Raw genomic sequence first — 19367 nt, forward strand, 5'->3', positions numbered from 1 at the left:
TTGGAAACTCTTAACAGCCTATTAAGTTGTATGCGGAAGGCATTCACATGCCAAGAGAATGGTGAAGTAATGAGTGGTGGTATAGAAGCCAAAGGAGCTGTCAGTAGCAGGATGTTCCTTTGACATAAACAAACCTTTCTCAGTCACACTGCTACCTTGAGGAGCAAAGAAAAAGGCACTGAGAGGTGCTGAGCCCAGAGTAGGCCTTCACTGCTCATCAGACCATCGCAGCTTTCCTGCAGTTATAGCTGGCACACATAAGACCCAAATAATTGCAAAAAATAAAGCCTCACTTTCCTCCAGTAATGGATTCCCAATACTTTGCAGTCATAAAATGACCATGTTACTTTGATTGCTGTGTTGACACCTGTTCTTCAATGGTAATAAGAGGGAATGGTTTTAAACTGAGACAGGGGAGGTTTAGGTTGGATATTAGGAGGAAGTTTTTCACCCAGAGGGTGGTGAGGCACTGGAACAGGTTGCCCAAGGAGGCTTTGGATGCCCCAAACCTGGAGGCATTCAAGGCCAGGCTGGATGTGGCTCTGGGCAGCCTGGTCTGCTGGTTGGCAGCCCTACCCATGATAGAGGGTTTGAAACTAAATGATCATTGTGGTCCTTTTCAACCCAAGCTTTTCTATGATTCTATAAATATGAATTGGAAGTGTCCAGAAGAGTCAAGACCTTCCCTGGTCTGTTGTATACGAACCCTAATATTGTTTCTGACAACGTACAGCAGATGTCTTTCTGCTGCCAGTAACCGAGGGCCTTTGATGTGATATCATGTGGTATTGGAGCAATGTCCCAGTGTTAGGTTACACATCCTACTCTCTTTGCCTTGAATAAATACATCATCTTTATGATCGATTCTTTCAGACAAAGAGAAAACATCTGAAGGACAAGATGCTTCTGGGAGACAAAGACTACAAAGTCATGGCTCTTCAGCTCTCCAACGACTTTGCAGACATGACTTTTATAGAGGTTTGTCGGTATGTGGTACAGATGTGGACATTTTTCTGTTATTTCCTTCCAGATGTACCTTTCCTCAGTGCAGGCTGATAGCGTGGCTGACTTGTTCTCTTTCTCCAGGCTGTGCTTTGTAAAACTGAACCTTATCCTCTTGGGGATTGAGCTCAAATATGGCACTCGAGGAGAGAGGTAATTGGGGGGATTCTCTCTAAATAAGAAGTCAAAATTCCAAACTGATGCTTTCCAAAAAACTCAGGTTTGCTCCCAGCTCTGCACAGACTTTATGCACCTCTTCTTTTCCTATGCACACTAATTGTTATATGGGGTAAGGATGTGATTCCTGGTTGCTTACATGCCAGGGTGAATTTTACCATATTTTGCCTCCCTTTTTCTCACAGATAATCAAACAAGAGATGGGGGATTCTCACCTTCTGTTCCACACACAGTCAGCATAACCATCATAGATCTCCCTTTGATTTGGGACAAAACAAGCATTTTCATGGAAAATAGAAACGCCTTCTCATGTTTTTTTTTTTTTTTTTTTAACACATGAATTTTAACTCCTAAATGCTATAAAGCATTGTCATAAAGGGATAATTTGTCAATGCTGGCAGCAGAGCTTTTGCTGTCTGAAGCTGATCTGGTCCCAGGCCAGATAACACTCTCTGTCTGTTCTAATGATGAAATACAAGACATCCTAATGGGGGAGCTGGAACTAGTTCAGAAAGGGGAGTAAATGAGTGCCATAGATCTTTACAAAGCTTGAGAAATCATCCAGAAAATGCAGACTATTGAGTGCAATTATTACTCTTTCCACTTTTATAAAGGAAATGGCTGTAGAATAGAAACTCTGAAAACAAAGGAGTTGTAGGGAACCACTGCTGTGAGAAATAGGTTGGGACTCCTCTGCTAGTGAATGAACCCTATGCTGAGAGAAGACAGTGCATGCTGGAGGTGCTCAGTGCTAATGGAAAACAGGCCATAGCTCCATCTAATGTACCTTGAGCTCATATGTTGCCTGGATGAAAATAGAATGATGGAAAGAGAAAGCAGGAGGGGAAAAAGAAACTCACACGGCTCCTAGAAGTTATAACAAAGGGAATTAAAAGAAGAAGCTAAGGTGGGAGGGGGCTGCTATGATCATCCAGTCTGAATTCCCACAGCAGAGGTGGTTAATGTCAGGCAAGCCATCATTACTCTTTGTATGGTTTCTCCACACAGTGCCATCCTGATCAATCCATCTCCACAGATAAAGCTTTGCCAGAATACAATGGGCTTTTTTATTGCTCATTCTCTTGCAGAAGTCAAAAGGTAAGGTGCTTTATTACTGTTTTGTGGAGAAAAACTTCTAGAACAAAAAATAGTTTCAGGAGCAGACAAGTGCATTTATTATCTGATCAGTAAAGCATAATTCATTTCTTCCTGATTCACTTCTGTTTCCCAGGGCACATTTCTATTGCAGAGTTTGTCACGGTGACATCCAGGATCCAGAGCAGATTGAGAAATGTCAGTGTGGAAGCAAACTTCACTCAAAAACTTTCTCAGGTGTGTTGGTTGTTTTAAGTCCATTTCTGACTTTTAAAAGGGCCGAATCAATATCTGTTAATTGTATATTTATTAACTACTTATCACAGTTAATGAGGATACTAAGAATAAGAACAGGTTGGAACAGCCCTTATCTGGTAAAACAAGGATCTTTCTGGTTACACTAATAAATCTTACAGGTAGTGCTTTAAAGGCTTCTTTGTGCTCTGCTTTAAGAGTCAAAGCTTCTTGGCTAAAAGAGAACAGGACAAAATACACCGGTGAGGATTTTCACCTTAATTATTAACAGGTTTATCACAGTGTGCAGGTTTTTAACTGCAGAGACCAAAGCAAACATCTCATTAGTATATGTATAGTCGAAGCAAAAGGTACAGCTGGATGAAACAAGAGCTCTGTGCCCAGTTTTTTGGTCAAAGAAATTGTGCATCTATGTCCTGGCCATTGTGAGAACAGGGAACATGAAATGTGAAGTCAGAAAAACGTTGTGGGGTTTGTGTAAGGAATGTGGCAGCATCTGAGGGTGTTTGCTCTGCAAACTGAGAGAACAGTTTGATCGTAACATCTGACCCAAAGCAGAGCATCGTGTGCTTTCATCACCTCAAACTCCACTTTCAGGGAATTCCTAGGCTTTGCTTTGGTTTGGGTTTCTGCTGAAGCAGAAAATGTGGCCTCTGATTTATGTTTAACTGCAGCAGTGTGAGGCACGAAAGGCCAAATTGCACATCTATGCCCACTTGTGAATTTTTCCCCTCCGTGGAGATGGTGCTTTTGGTTTAAAGAGTTGAGAACGAGCTTTCCATCACACGTGGGCACGCACGGACTTCTGCTCGTTTCTAACCCTTGCAAATAATTTAAACAGCAGATGGCAGCCAAGCCCCATTACAAAACATGCCTCCGAGCTGCAGATGGCAGGGATGAAGGCAGAACTCATTCACGCAGCGAGCACAAACATACTGACACCTGGAGGACTCCGTGTAGTAATGTCATGTAGGAAGGGAAGCTGGAGCCCATTTTCAGTCCCACACACTTATCAGCTTAGATGCAGCTGAGGTCCCTGAAAGCCATCTACCTCCCAGAAAAGAGATTTCTTTAAGTGTAAAAGACATCTTAATAAAAGTCAGTGTCAGAGGAGTAGAAATACATCAATGCTGTGGGAACTCTCTCCACCTGGGTGGTTTTATCCTGGTTTCCTAGGCAAGCTTAGGTTTTAAAAGGACAAGAATGCATTTCAGGATACGTATTAGTAAGGGGCAGTTGATTGCAAACCTGCAGTTCTGCACCAGATATGCAGTAGAGAGGATGGCTGCCTGAGCTGGATCAGGACTTTTGCCAGCCAGAAGACCTTGCCATCAGTTTTCTCCAGGATTCCAGATGGATTGGAGCTTAACTGTAGTCACTTTGATTGATTCCTCCCTTCTCAATATAACCCAGTTGAAGTGGTCCTTCGTGTCCTGGATGCCTCCAGGCTCACTGTGGGAGGAAGGGAATTAATGGAGGTTAGATGCAGGAGACCCCCAGCTAGTGCAGGTGAGGATGCTTCCAATACCTGGAAACAGGGAGGTGAAGCTGGTGAAGATAGAGTTCACTGTCATGAATAAGAAACTAATACAGGAGCCAGAGACTGTGAACTTTAGTTAAAGGAGCAACCATGTTGCTATTTCAACAAGCGTGAATGGCTTATTTAAGGGCTGTAAGTTAAAACAAAATGAAATATCTTGTTTTGGGAGACATTTACTTATTGCTGCCCATATAAGACAGGCTGTTAAGGATCTCTATTCTGTGACTTGTCTTATGATACTTTAACGAAGCTTGACCTAGCAGGACTGATTGGGTGTCACATGGCATCCTTGGAGAGCTCCCTCTCTGCCCTTCCAGCTCCCACCTCGTTCAACTCAGGGCTGTAGAAGGAGCTATCCTGTTACCAAGGCCAAATGCACCTGTGTTCAGCACACCTGTGCAGAACAACTACAGCTTAAGGCTGACAAATTGCCTATTCAGAGATGTCCCTTTGTCTGCCAGGGTATGTTTAGAATCACTCACAGCTCCATCTGGGTTAGTGTGCTTTGGCAATAGCTGCAACGAACAAGGAAGCTGATGGTATGAGAGGATTCACCTGTCAGTTGGTGAGATAGAGATCTCTATGTCTGAAAGTTCTTGCAGTCCACCCTTTCCTTCCCCACCTGAATGCATTGGACATGTTTGGACACATGTGACATGAAAAGCTTTGTGCCTCCTGTCAAATGCTGATAAGAGGAGGAATGCAGATTAGCAACCAAGATACAGGCCAGGGGTGTGCAAGGAATAGCTTTTTGTGTTCTGAGCCTGCTGCATCACTGTAGAAAGCAGGAGGTGCAGGTAGGGGCTTAAAAACCTCCGAGGGTGCTGCTGTACATCTTCAAATCACTGCCTGGTGTTCTAATGCTGGTCTTAATGGCCCATGACCTCAGATTATGGCCCAGAAAGGACTCGATCAAATGTCAGAGAAAAGATGTTCCAGCTGTTAAATTGCTGTTCTAGGATTTGGGAAGCCCAAGCTCATTTTCTTGATCTGTTTCCTCAGATTCAATCTGGGACTGAAGGCCACCCAGCCTTACTGAAGTTTGGTTTCCTGTTGGGAAAGGGTTGCAGCTGTAACAGCTTCAACTCTCAGAGACAGCGTGAGGACAGACTAATTAATAATTTCAAGCCAGGACAGTACAGTGGTGAGGATGAACTCTGCCTACACTCTGGCTAATTTTTTTCTCTATGTAGAGAACCGTGCTTCAGAAAGAAAAGGAGCCCCTTTGGAATGAGATGCTGCATTGAGGATGTTCTCACCACGTTTAAGACCATTCAGCATGTAGTAGATAGAAATATTATTTTATAGCAGCGCTGCATTTCTGACCACTTGTGTGAATAACCAATTCAAAGCTCATTTGCCCAGATTTCGGAAGCCACGTCAGAAGCTTCAAATGGTAGAATGGCCATTTGCAGACACAGTCTAAGTACAACCAAGGGCTATTCAGTAGGAACCCAACTTTGTTTCATTGCCTTTCTTCCAGAGAAACTGAAATCCTATGGAGAATCGCTTGTTTTGGATGGAGAGCCTGCAGAGTCAAGGTCCCTAAGTGTCTTTCCACCTCAGAGATTTGTTGATGGGTAAGAAATGTAAAGCTGTGTGAGTGCTGAGTGGGCATTTCCTGAAGTTTCTCATTGAGAATCTGTGTGGGAAACAGGAACAGCCTGTTTCCTAGTTCTTCTGCTATTGTTAGTGGATGGTTTATGGCTTCTCCCTATCTTGATTAATTGATCGGTCTAGAAAGCACAACTATTTCTATGCATCCAAATGCAGGTCAAAGCCTGTAAGTATACATGAGATACAATGAACTTGTGATACCAATATGAGGTACAATGAAAAAGTGAAAGGAGGGGTTGGTACACCTCAACAAAGTGCTTACTGCACTCTAGATGGAAGCAAAATAACACAGAGGAATCATGAACACGTTTATTTAAGAGGGCAGGGTGAAGAGAAGAGTGACTGGGTGTAGGAATGTGAATAGCCAACGCTGAGTTTTGCTTGTTCTTCAGATGCTTAATTGCATTGTGCTGTTGGCAGCAACGTGGAAGAGTAACAATCTCTGGTTTGCTCTAAAGCCAATTGGTGATCCAAGAGAAATCTCACCCGACAGCCTTGTTCTCTAACATCAGCAATGCATGCTAGGAGTCCCTTCTATGCCATCTGAACGCTTCCTGGCTGGAGGAATCTGATTTCCCAGCAGGTTTCACAGAGCAGTGTCAGTGCAGTCATCTTCTGTCTGAGTCGAGGTGTGAATTGCAATGTTTTAGCTACAGTGTACTTAGTTTGCTGAGCAGTCCCACTTGACTTGCATTGGAACTCCACATAACCTGAGCTGCTATATTCAGCATAAGGAAGAGTATCATGGTCTGAAACTGAGCTGTCAGTGACAGCAAGCTGTTACGCTTTTCCTACATCCACTAGAGAAGGTGACAGGACATATTGGCAAATAGCATCATGCTAGAATTTGCAGTGAGTAGACGGGAACTTAGCAGGGGAAGAGGTGCACAAACCAGTATTTCTTACCTCGTTTCTGCTTGTGAGCAATTTGCAGTCACTGTAGAACTGAAGAGGTTTAATAAATAATATCTCCCCTCCCTGCAAAATCCCATCTTGTGCTTCAGCAGCAAAGGCAAATGTCAGTATGGCAAGGATTGTAAGGTGTCCTCTGGAGAGCTTTGCATCTTAGCAGCTGTCCCCAGCACATACATGCTATCAGGACAATAAAACGTTGCTCAGTGCTGCTGTCCTACAACCAATTAGGTCAGCTGTAAATATTGGGACTGCATGGTAAATACATACACACATACTAGCAGATTGTGCTGACTTGTTAAATATAAACGGAAGCATAATTAGATTTATAACACGGCCCTCCCCCTCCTCATGCCCAATAACATAATTTACCAAAGGGAGAGAGAAGAACAAACCTTCACAACCTGCTGAAATGCCATTATTAACATGCGCATGAAAAGTCAATTATGCCAGAGGGAGGTATTTAAGTGAAGTGAGTTTCCGTACTCTGGGATTACACCTTGGGGATTATGCAGTTCTTATTTATTTATTTTCCCAGAGATTTCTGCTGCTGCTGCTGCTTAGCAGTGAGGAACAAAATTGTTACTAAGAGATATCCTGAAATCCCCTAAAGAAACGGCCAAATGTGCAGATAAATAATTGTTCCCATCCCCATCCAGATATTCTCCCTCATCACCATATCAAAAAGACACCACATCCTCCCCAGTCAGGGCTGGGATGTTTTCTGCTATTTAGTTTTAAGTGACGCCAGGGAATGGTCTTCCAGCACTTCCCTGGGGAGGGGATTTTACCATACTGTTATTAGTTGCAGTATTTATTATTTGTATTACAGTGGTGCCTTGAGGCTTCTACTGGAGCCCTGTTGGGCTGGATGTTGGATGTGTGCACCGTTAAAAGGATTTCTGCCTTAAACAGTGGTGAAGGGAAGGAGGGAAAGGTGAAGTGAGGTCTCAAAAATCAGAGAGGAAAACTCAGTGCAAAACACAGCTGTTTGGAGCCGACCCCTCATACCATTACAGCTCTCAAATCTACCCCAAGTCATTTTTTACTATTATTAAAACCCAATTTAGAATCGGATGCAATTGCCCATTTTCAGATTAAGGCGAGCTTTTCCACCCGGGGTGTTCTGCTAATAGAAAAGCTAACACTGACCCTTCTTATCCAAATTAGGATGGCTGGGACAGTGGCCAAGGGGAGCTCCAAGTTCAAATCTCTGCTCTGTTTGATTTAGGATGGCAAACCACAGCGTGATGCAGAGAGGATGGGGACTTGAACACAAGTCCCTGAGATGTACAGGCAAGGGATTGCTGTGCCCAGCAGGCAGTGCTCTCAGAATGACTTTGGACATCCCTTTGTGGGCCCACTTGAAAATACTTTTCTGTTGGGATAAATACTTGCTAAATACTTAATTTCTGTTTAAAAAATCGGAATTTTGCATCTAAGGTTGAGAAGGGTTTACGTATGAGCTGGTCAATGAAAAATTTAATCAAACCGTAATTCAGGGAAATGCGGTGGAGTGCAGTGAGAAAGAATTGGACCTGGCCTCTTATCAGACTCAAAACCCATTTCATTGGTGTCTCGGTGATATTTCTGGTGTTGTAGGATGTTATAGTGACAGATATCTCCCTCAGCACTGTGCACCCTATGCCCATGCCCACTCTTCTTTTTCTTTCTCATTGGAAATCATCAGATCAGGGAAAGAACTTAATCATTAAGAAAATAGTAAGTCATAAACCAATACTGAACACGGTGACAACAATAACCAAGAAAAACAAACAAAAAACCACAAAACAAGAGGATGAGGACTGGTTGAGCTACGAAGTTCATCCAGAAGGAATGCATGGAGAACTCCCCAGGCTCCTTCCATGCTTATGGGGCATCGATGCACTTTGCTTTACTACTCATGGCTCCTCCGCAGCCTTGCCTAAGGCATGGCAAATTGAATGGTGTATGTTCTGCTGAATTGTTGACTCTCGTTTTTCATTCCTGTTCAGTTTCTGGTGAGGCATAAAAGGGTGTTTGTGAGCAAGGCTCCGCGTGTGCAACTCTGCAGCTTCTCCTTCCCTTTTGTCTCGGTGTAAAAGCGCTTCAGCCAGGCGAAGGATTAATAAAAACTGAATTAGATTAAAGGGGAACCCAGGCTAAAGAAACAAGTTTTAGCTCCATCTTAATTGTAATTTATCTACTGCCAGGATAATTGCTAATAAATACCCGCTGAGTTGCCAAGCCTATGTTAGGGCTTGTCAGTGCCAAATAAATCTTTAAGACTTAAGATCCCACTCTGACGCTGCCCATCACTCCCCAAACCAAAGGCAGCTCAAAACAAAGCAGTAATGCTGAGTGCTCCAGCTCAGCTAATCTGGCAGAATGCATCACAGCCTTTATAAATGTGTGAGAAGGGCTGTGCAGGAGCTCCCAAAAAGGTCATTGGTATTTTTGGAGCGATAAATCACGGAGGGAAAGATTTGCATTACGGCTGTATAAAATCCAGGGTCGGATTAGAGAGAGAATACTTTGCAGTAATATTTCTCTCCTGACTTGTTTTATTAGCTTCCTTTAAACATGTTACATTATTGCTTATAGAATTTCATTTACTTGGATTGGCAGCTTGATAAATATGTCTATTGGCGATGATTTGGATTGCTCTGGGCATTAATATTATTAAAACCTGTCACAAGGAAATGTCTGAAAGATGACTTACTGTAAAGATTACAGCATGAAATAAATCATACAATGGTATTTGTTACCGTTTATGGCCTCTTGGAGCCGAGTCAATCCCTTTTTATGTTGCATTATTTTTCAAGTTTTTATAGCCTTACATTATATATCGCTGTCAGAAATGAACAGATGGGGTGTCAAACACGAGCCTTCTGAATAATTCCCACCCTCGGGTTATTTGTATGAAGGACAAGTGTAAAACTGTGTTCTCAAGAAAAAGGAGCTCGATAGAGGTGGAGGAAGTGTTGTTACAGTGAGCGAGATCCCTTTGTCAGCAGGCACATTGTGCTTTTGCTCACTACCTGGTATTTACACAGCGGGGTGGGGGGCTCGTGGAAAATGTTGCAGTCAGTTGGGATAGCAAAGAAACCTCACGTTAGATGAGGTTTCACATTCCTTTGGATTGACTTTTAGTGCTAGGATGGGGAAGACGTAGAGGAGGTGTTTTGGTGATGGCCAAATCTCAGAGGGTTCATAGGAATGTGAGAGATGTGGATGCATCTGAAAGGCTTCAGGGGTGGAATGTTACAAAGAATCCCTCCTGAACGGTGCCGGTGGTGCCATTTCTGCAGTTTGGGATGAACAGGGAAAGATACTTCGGGCTCTGGAAGGTCAAAGTGGGAGCTCCTCCAGGGAGAGGAGGAGATTTTGTATTCTGCTTTCTGTTGTGCAAAGCTCGTGCGTTTGCTGCGTGTTTTTGGGGAGTCCTTGTTGGAGTCAGGAGGCCAGATTGGATGAAGCGATAGATGTGATGAACTGATAAATGCACCTGCAGTGAATGAGGTGTCTCTGGGTTGGGAAATTCAGGTAGGGACATCATCCATGCATGCTTTCCCCCAAGCTTTCTCTCTTTAATCTCCAGCCCTCAAATCTCACACAGGTACACAATATAAATCAGCATGATTTCTGGAACGAGACTCTTTTCAGTCTGTGTGAATCTTCAGGCACCCAAATAAATGGAGATGGCTCTGGCGGTGCAGTCTGGCTGCATCTTGCTCATGGAACAATAACATCTTTCTCTTTTTTGCTGAAACTCACAGCTCAAGGATCAGCGTGATGGATCAGATATTTTAGCAGAGGTCTGATGGAGCAAAGCTACTTCTGCGGTGTGCAGCATGTGCCCAGACTCGCTCTGTGCAGACAGAAGCTCTCTTCCTCTCTGTTCACATTCCTTATTGTTTCTCTCAGCCTTACCATGATAGACCACAATCTTTGCAACTTCCACTTCTCCACGCATTCTTCAGTTTCTTCCATATTTCACATGAAATCACATCTTTTCACTCTTCCCTAGGCTCTTATCCCACATCTATCATCGGGCTTACAGAAGAATTTTAGGGGCTCACATTCACCGTGCAGAGTACAGTTGTGCTGCATATGGTAACAGGAGTTGCACCCACCTGTATGCACTGATCTGATTCCACGTTATACAATAGCATAATCACTTAAAGAATTTGCATGACTGATAGCCTGTGCTCTGAGTGCATAAGGAGAAGTTTCATAATTAGCTTTCCCTGTGAACTTGTGCAGACCAGTCTATTTATAATTTGGTCAGCTCCTGATTTTTAATGAGGTGCTGAGAGTGACTGAAGCCTCTGGCAGCATGCATTTTGTATTTTAATTACCCACAGTAATTCTGACAATTACACCGATGCCATAAATCACGTCATAATGACCCATAAGGAAAAAAAAAGCCATATTTAATGATTGGATGGGGATTTGAATTAAGCAGGTATGCAATAGCTTAATAAGGAGCCAAAAGCTCCTTGGAGGTAAAGTCTTCCAAATCTTGTCGAGCTGTGGCTCCAGCAGGTGAGGAAACTTGGTGCAAAGTTTCTTTCACAGGCCAAGTCCTGATTTTCTCAGCAGAGGATTGCATTTCATGGGATTAAATCCAGAAATAGACTTCTGTGTGATATGGTCGTGGTTGCTAACCGGCCATTCTGCTCAACAGGGGTTGCTTGTCCTTGGCAGTAATTTGTAAGCAAGATGTCATGCAGTGGTGATGGTACTGGTTTTTAATCAGGGAGTTTGAGTTTTGGAAGTACAGCTCATGTTTTCTGTTCTGATGGATAGATTTACTAGCATGTCCGTGGCTGTCTGAGGTGCAAGCTCTTCATGTGTGATGCACTGCACCCTTCTTAGCACCGAGGAAGGCAACAGTAAGCAATGGTCAGCATCACGTTGCAGTGGTAGCATTTCTCCTTTGTTATTTCCTGAGCAGTTCCTCTTACACAGACCTGCAGTGCCAATGCTGACAGCTCTGGGTCAGCCCTCTGAGGAGCAGCACACATTTCCCAGCTCAGCCCTGGCGTGCTGTCCTGCATGGCCCCGTGTTCCAATAGGTCCTGGCTCTCTGCTTTTGACCCTTAGTGAATAAAACTCCTATTATCTAAGATCTCAACCACGCCAAGTTCTGCTCTTGAGATTATTTTGCTCTTAATAATGTCACAATAAGTGGGTGGAAGTAGTTAATGGCTCTAAGCCACAAATGATCCCAAATGTTCTCAGTCTCCACTCTCCTGTAAACCTTGACAGATTGGGAGTGCTTAGTAAAATATTGTAACACTCAACACGCATTTACAAGGCAGCGATCTGTCCCATGACGGCTTCCAGATGTGTAGTGTGTGCAATTTCATAATTCAAGAACAGATTCTATTGCCCTCTGCAGATCCCCCATCAGGCTGTTCATAAACGCTGCTCATAATTAAATTAACCCACTAACTAGCCATGCAAATTTTGATAAGCGGTGACCAAAAAAATAATAATAATAATAAAAAGAGGGAACTGTTGAGATGCTCTCAAAAAATGACAAGGTTGTCTTCAGAGATTAGTTATCATTAGGAGAAGATATATATTTTTTTCCCTTCCCGTTTGCCAAATTCCACTTTGTCCCTTCATACGTGACAACTGCTTTAAGGCTTTAATCTGATAATTAGGAGCCGAATTTTTGCCTGCCTTCCTCGAGCTGCCTGCTGTCCTACTCTCTGCTCAGCCTTTCTGGAATCGAAGTAGGCTGCTGTTCTGTGTGTGGGTAGCAGAATCAGGCTTTGGTTTTAAAACCCAGCTCGTGCCCAGCCTGAGGAGCAGTGAAGGAACAAGACATGCATGTGCTGGAGCTGATGAAAGGCTGTGCAACCTCGGGGGGAACCTCAGTAGAGATTTCATCAGGGATGCTATGAATAATGGGCTGTTGTTTTCTGTCAGAAACGATGGCTCAGAGCTCTGACACGTGAGGTCTGCTTGCAGAAGCTGTAACCAGCTCCCCTACAATAACTGTGCTATATTTAAAAAGAGCTGGAGTTATGACACCTGGCTTACATCGATGGCTGAACAATGGATCCTTTTATAGTGGAGTGTTGGCCAGGGGGTAGGTGGGTTGGAAGTTGGGTGTGGAAGAGGAGGCTGGACAGCAAAAGCAGAAAGCATCTTCTGGAGTGAAGCAGCCCCACTGGTCTGTAACCATTCAGGGCATTCTGAGTTCCTCTTGCACTGCCAGCTCCTCGTTTATTTTTGAGGCTCCATCACTCAGAGCTGTCTGAGGATCCTGGCTCCATGTGAGAATGCAGTGTAGGGCAGTGCCAGTTAGATTGGGACTCAGCTTTTCCGTGTCTGTTCTAAGTGCCAGCGTTGCTCTAAGCTGTTTTCTCAGCTCAGCTTGAGTTTGCCTTTGTCATTCATGTCTACAGCCCTAAACCTAAGGGGGGAACCTCTAAGAGCTGCTATGGCATAAATGATAACTACTGCCTATTGTACTGCAGTGAGTTCTGTACAACCGTGCTGACTTCACTGGGATTACATGTGCGCTGCTCAGGGGCGGATTTGGTTCAGTGGCTGTAATTAAAAAAAATTAACTACTCATTTTTAAGATCGGTTTTACTTGTTGCCTGATATTTTTTAATTATTGGATGGAATGCTCTAAATTACAACGCTTTGCAGTGACGCATAATACTTCTGCGTTATTAATTAATTAAGCCTCACAGTTCCTTGTGAGGTAGGGAGAACACTTTGATGCGTTGCGATCCGAGTGATATAATCCATGGTGATGAATAAGCTGAGCCCAGATAAGCACTGTGTTCTCATAGTGCAGGTCTGGGAGTGAGAAAGGGGCTTTGCAGCAGCCCCACAGGCAATGGCAATTTCCATTGTATGTGTGTGAAACTCTGCTCCTCCCTAAAGGAGGCTAACATACGTGCAGATCTGGGAGCATGAGCACTGACGTGGCAAGGCACAGCATCCTCTGAATGCCATTCTTTGCTTTCTAGACTCATGGAGAGCAAGCATGGATAACTGTGCACTCAACACACTCAATTTGTGACCCAGATAACCTAATAGCTGCAGTAAGAAACTCATGTAGCTCAGCCAGAGACTATTTCTGTCTCTGTGGAGTACCACACCATATCAGTTCTTGTGCCCTCATCCTCAAGCTCCTCAGAGTCCAATGCAGAATGATGTATGAGTGTCTCAGGAAAATCAGATTTCTGTAAGGATCATGTAATCTGCAGAGTCTGTGACAGGAGAAACCCCAAACTAAAGAATGGTTTGTTAAATGAGAGTGTGCTTGGCCTTGCAAAGGGGGGTGCTGCTATGATAAAGCAGGTCTCCAGCCATCTTCTCCTCTTTCCCCTGCCTTGGGGATCCATGAGGTGTTTCTTCCCAAGCGTATATATTTCCTATAATATTAAAAGGAGAAGTTGTCATTTCTGACAAGTTGTGTGTATAGATGATGTCTTTATTATGATAGAGATATATACACTGATTGATTGGTGAATGTGAATCAAGTAAAGAGAGCTTGTGAGAAGAGTCTCCAGCTTGCCAAAATGCCATTTAATCAGTGGCCTAAAGATGAATTATCTGAAGAGGAGACGTGTGGTGAATGGATGTCCCTTAGTTCAAGGTCTGGGGAATAGGCAGAAACCACCAGGAAGCTCCAGCTTCATCTTTCAGTCTGATGTGGAATAGAAAAGTCAATGGCTGTGCTGAAATAACTGACTTTAACTGCTTATCCTGAGCACTGGTTAATTGTGCAGCCGTGGCATCACGGAGTTTGGTACAGCCTGCAAACCCCACAATGCCATGGGCAAAAATGGGTAAAATCTCAGGTTCCTGCTGCTTTGGAAAGAAATTTTAAGCTGATTCCTGTGTAAGTTGGTTGGTTCAGAGCACAGCTCGATCTGCCTTGCAAGCCTTGCAGTGAACGGCACCTTCCTCTAGCAAAGCCCCCCTCCTCTCTGTTAATCTCAATACTGCATTGACAAGATAAGGATGAATTGGACAAGAAAAACGTCAGGACCAAACACCTGCCTGGTCATACAGCTCCACTAAGGCTGTTGTGTTCAGTGTATGTTGTAATCCTAGATGGCAAGTTTCTTTTATTGTTGCTATTTCAGTTCCAGAGTGATTAAATAAGCTTTGTTCCTAAGACAACTGCTCAGGGCTCCTTCTACCTACAGTGAAGCTGGAGAGAGAGAGCTGAGCAAACAGGTCTTTTCCATCAGCAGAAGAATATTCTGCATTATGGGCCTTATTTGAAGTTGCTGAAGAAGAGGGGAAAAATTCCTGCTTGCTTATTGCTCCTGAGATCCCGTTTATGTTTCAATGAATGTCTCCACTGAAGAACTCATTATTTAAAATATTTTTAGGAACCAAGCTCAAACAGCTGTAAACATCACAACTACTTCAATGATCGCATTAAAAACTTGTCACAGTGTATTTTTCACCTCGTTTGACCCACTGAACTGACACTGGTAAAGGAATTCCTCCACCATGTAGCCCCTGTGAATCACACATCCTCCCTTTTCCTTTCCATTAAGGGATCTAAACACTGCAATATCAATGAGGAGGGCATCTCAGCAGCAGCTGGAGATGTGATCTCAGCTTGGAGGTTGTTCTGTAGCTCAGAAGCTGCTCTCTCTGTTTCAGAGCCCTGCATGCTCAGGAGGAGGAGAGCCACAAATTTTCCTTGTATCTAACAGGAAGGTTCCACCAGTGTGATGCTGTTCCTCTGCAAGAAGCTCTTCTGGTAGGTGTCCAGTAGTGGTCTTTGGTATTTCACACATTCCTCCTTATCCTCCAAGGAATAAACTTGGGCTCCAAAGTGCTCACCTGGGCAGAGAGCACAGCACTTTGTAGTTTACAGTTGTTTAAATGCATTCCTTGAGCTGACCCTGCTCTGAAGGAGAGATGCTGAGTCCACAACCCCCTGTTGAGAAGCGAGTTGCAGTTAAAGTGTCCTGACCAGAGACTGATGGGAGCTGAATCTCATTCCATGGACATATTTGCTTTAATTTAAGTGGTAACCTGGGAACAGAGAAGGATCTCCAAGGTAACAAGGGATCGGTAATGCTTCCCGTGTTCATCTAAAGCAGGGTAGGCATCCAATCTCAGGAGAGCATTTCAGCAGATGTGCAAAGGATACCTTCCAATTGATACCTGTTTTGTTTTTTAACCGTTGCACGTTTGTGTCCCTTGCCCTATTGATCTGGATACCTTTAATGTTGTTTGGCTTATTTATTTCATGTGTCTAATCCATAAAAGAACAAATCCTATCTAGAAATGGCAGGTTGTGCTCAGAGCTGCCAGAGAGCTGAGAGTAGGCAACCAAATCTTGCAATGAGGTGATCAAAGATTTCATCAAAAATACAGAATGTTCAAGCTGTTCTGCCAGCTGGGAGACTTGTAGCAGGCTGGAATTCATGCTGCTTGAAATGCTGCAGCTTCCTTCCAAGCAAATAAAAGGACCCTATTGCCCAGCAACCACCAAAATAGGATTAGTCATTACAAATGGGCAAATATCCCAATAGGACTGGGAGCTCAGCTCTGAGAATTGAAGGGTAATGTTTTGAAAAGATCTTACAGGCAGACTTACACGAGGAAAAGGCTTACAACTGCCATGTGCCACTTTTGTATTGTACTGGTTCAATGTAGCTGTGCAAAAGGCTCTTTATGAGGTTTAAGAATGTCCACAAAGAAAATAATTGTGTAATAGCTATTGCACTTCATGCAGTTCATGGAAAATTAGATCATATACCTTACAGAAGTTCCTATAGAATGTCCATGCAGAACACAGGGCATCTAAACACATAAAAATACAGTTTTCTTTGACTTTTACTTAAAGCGTACATTCTTAAATCACTTCAATGTTTTTAGTGAATTTGAATCTTCACACTAATTCTGCATAGGTACTTAAGAACCGATGGAATTTTATGGTCACCTTCCTGACCCCAGCTTGGTAGGAAGGCCTACGTCCTCCCATAGTGTCTTCAGAATGCCTCACCTCACCCTGCTGCTCATTCACTAATCTGACTGCTCCTGTTGATTCTTGCAATTGTGTATTTCCTCTGCAGAGTTCAGCAGTAATAGTTTTTCCAATTGTTCCTATAAAATAAGCCATAAAATAGATTGTGTTTTTAATTGTTCAGCTTCATTCAGTAGACTAATCGTTGGTCTTCAGGCATGTTACATTAAATACAGCTAAAGGTTTCATTATTCAATTTAAACTAATCTAATTAGTTAGAGACAATCATTTAATTTGGTTATGATTCTAATCTCTCATCAGGAAACTTCTCCCTGACAAAGGTCCTTGTTTGTCTTTGGAATAAAACTGCCATAGGAATGAACATTGTGGGAATGGATCCTGCAGTTCCTGGTTGGTGGATGTGGCTGGCAGTGCTGTGCCTGTGACAGACCTGGCTTTGGGGATCCATCCCACCTACCAACCACGAGACAGCAGCCATACATACCAAGCAATACCTCCTCCCCAGTACTGCATTAATTAGTTAATTTGAGAAATGTAAACAGATAGGCAGGGAAAAACACCAGGACAAAGCAGTTAGTAAGCACCTGGAATTGATATCAACTACTGTTGCTGTGTTACGTGATTTTGATGCCTTATATCAACCAGTTTTTATAGGATACCCTTGGAATCCAAATACTTAAGGACAAACACTTTGTTTGGTACATATTCTCATTCCACCTGTGGATGTTACAAGGCAAAGATGTATTTTAAATCTGATAATCCTATCAGCTGCTCTATCAGAATTCTGTTTCCAATTCAGAGCTGCAAGAACCAAGCAGTGCTGTACCTGCAGGATCACATCTTGGTCTGCGTCTTTGGTGATGCAAACTCACCACTGATTGGGCTGCAGGACTTTGTGATGCCCTTACGAGCAACAAATTTCCTTTACCATGAGCTGAAAGACATTGTTCTCCTTGGGCCATTGGAGTACCTGCAAAGAGAATGGAAATTTATTCAGCATTTTCCAAAGCTGTGGTTATTCTCGGTAATAATTTTTTGTATGCTGTTTCTCCCTCCCCCCTCCCTTTTCTGTAACTCTCCTGTGCACTTCTAACTAAACTAAAAGATGTTTTAAAAGTGTTTGTCAATATGAGGGCTGATCCAAAAGAAATGCCTCCTATTTTATCACGCTTGTCCATGATGCCAGAGGCAGATGGCTGTGGTTTGGCACTGTGGTTACCCCTGAGAAGATAATTGTGATTGGAAATGGGGAATTGTCCAATGAATTGCAAATTTAGAACCATGAATTTTCTTCTCTGACCGAAGCTGCTTGTATTTGAAGATGCTTCCAAAATGCCATTGTGCCAGCTGGGTTTGAAATAAGTACATTTGTTCACCTTTCACTTTCAATGGTCCTTAACGTTCAGCTTTCTCAGATTTCTCCTTATCCCTGTTTGGTTTGATCAGGGTAGTGCTCTCTCCTGTGCGGATCTGAAGGCAGTTAATGTCCAGGATTGTGCTGCTTGTGTCATTCTGTCTTCAAGCACTCCTATCTCAAACAATCCTTCCCTGGTTGACACGGAAAGCATCCTAGCCACTCTCAATGTCCGATCCATGGAGGTTAAGCTCAGTTCATCCTCAGTGGGTAAGCGTGCTTCCCTTGGCCTGTGAGCTGATGAGGGAAAGGAGGGAGGAGTGAAAGCATCAGTTGTCACCACTCTGAGCCACAGCCCATCTATCCTGACTAATGTCAATGAATACGGCCAGAAATCCATTTCAGCTTGGCTGGCTGGACAGCCTAGTCCAATTTCTGCAGCTACAGATTTGCAAAGGAGAGGTACAGCAGCACTGCTCCTGGAAATAGGCCAGTTCCTCCCAAAAGCTCTGAGTGAAACTTCAAGGTTTCCAGTAAAGAGACAATTGTGGGAGGCTAAATGGCAACGAGAGCTGGTAACTGCTGTATTACTTGGAAAAGCAGTTGTGAGTGGAGTCCCTGTCCACCCTTCCAAAGGAGAAAAACAACACCTTTCCCTTGGGGCTTGAGAAGGTGGGCTCTGTTCTCAGCACAAAACTGCAATGGAAGCAAAAACAGCCTCAGCTCAGCAGAATATTTATTGTGTCTCTTCCTTCTTTAATTTGGCAAAAGAGCTAAGATTTGTCCTCCTCTTGAGAACATGGAAGTATTAATTAACTGAAGACGGGCTGAGAAATGGATGGCTCTCTTAAGTGTTTCCCATATACTTTATTATCTTTCTAGGCTTTTAAAGCAATGGCTGTGCCAAAGAAAATATTACAGAGAGGCAGAGACAGGGTGTTTTAATAAAAACTAGGCAAAATAACATCAACATACAGCGTGTACTGTCAGAACAGGAGAATAATGATTTAGAAGGGATATTTGAGTAAGGGGTAATTGTTAATTACTTTTAACTAATGTATTTATTGCTACGTATATATAAAGATATATGGAACTCATTATTGATTGTATACAGAGAGAAAGTAAATGTGTTCTTAAATACATATAATTTATATATCTCTATAATGACAGATATAGATATTGTACCTACTGCATCTTTATACCTATATATGGAAAAGAGGGAGACTCGAAGCAGAAAGGGCACTTCATCCTATCAGCCACAGTTCTACCACCCTCCAGCATTTTTTTTTATTATTATTTTTTTTTTGCCTAATGATTCAAAATCACAGTACATTGTGTGCAGAGCTCTGAACTACAATGCGTACATGGAAAATAGAGATGTGAGCATCTGTTCATCAAAGCCTTCCCAAGCTGCCTTGCAGAGTTCCTATTTTGTGCAAAGA

The 19367-nt window shown here is 43.1% G+C and overlaps 1 protein-coding gene across 1 annotated transcript in view; it reads left to right on the forward strand.

Annotated features, from left to right (window-relative positions):
• Positions 1-19367, forward strand: part of KCNU1 (potassium calcium-activated channel subfamily U member 1) — a 43053-nt gene that overhangs the window by 11949 nt on the left and 11737 nt on the right. Inside the window, exons 15-22 of the mRNA XM_085242927.1 lie at positions 874-986; positions 1087-1155; positions 2188-2277; positions 2411-2511; positions 5553-5649; positions 15236-15335; positions 17371-17595; positions 18018-18195. Of these exons, the coding sequence (XP_085099053.1) occupies positions 874-986; positions 1087-1155; positions 2188-2277; positions 2411-2511; positions 5553-5649; positions 15236-15335; positions 17371-17595; positions 18018-18195 (973 nt within the window). The remainder of the gene's footprint in view (positions 1-873; positions 987-1086; positions 1156-2187; positions 2278-2410; positions 2512-5552; positions 5650-15235; positions 15336-17370; positions 17596-18017; positions 18196-19367) is intronic.

The sequence above is a fragment of the Meleagris gallopavo genome, chromosome 24 (genome assembly GCF_905368555.1).
Source record: "Meleagris gallopavo chromosome 24, MGAL_WU_HG_1.1, whole genome shotgun sequence".
Classification (NCBI taxonomy): Eukaryota; Metazoa; Chordata; class Aves; order Galliformes; family Phasianidae; genus Meleagris; species Meleagris gallopavo.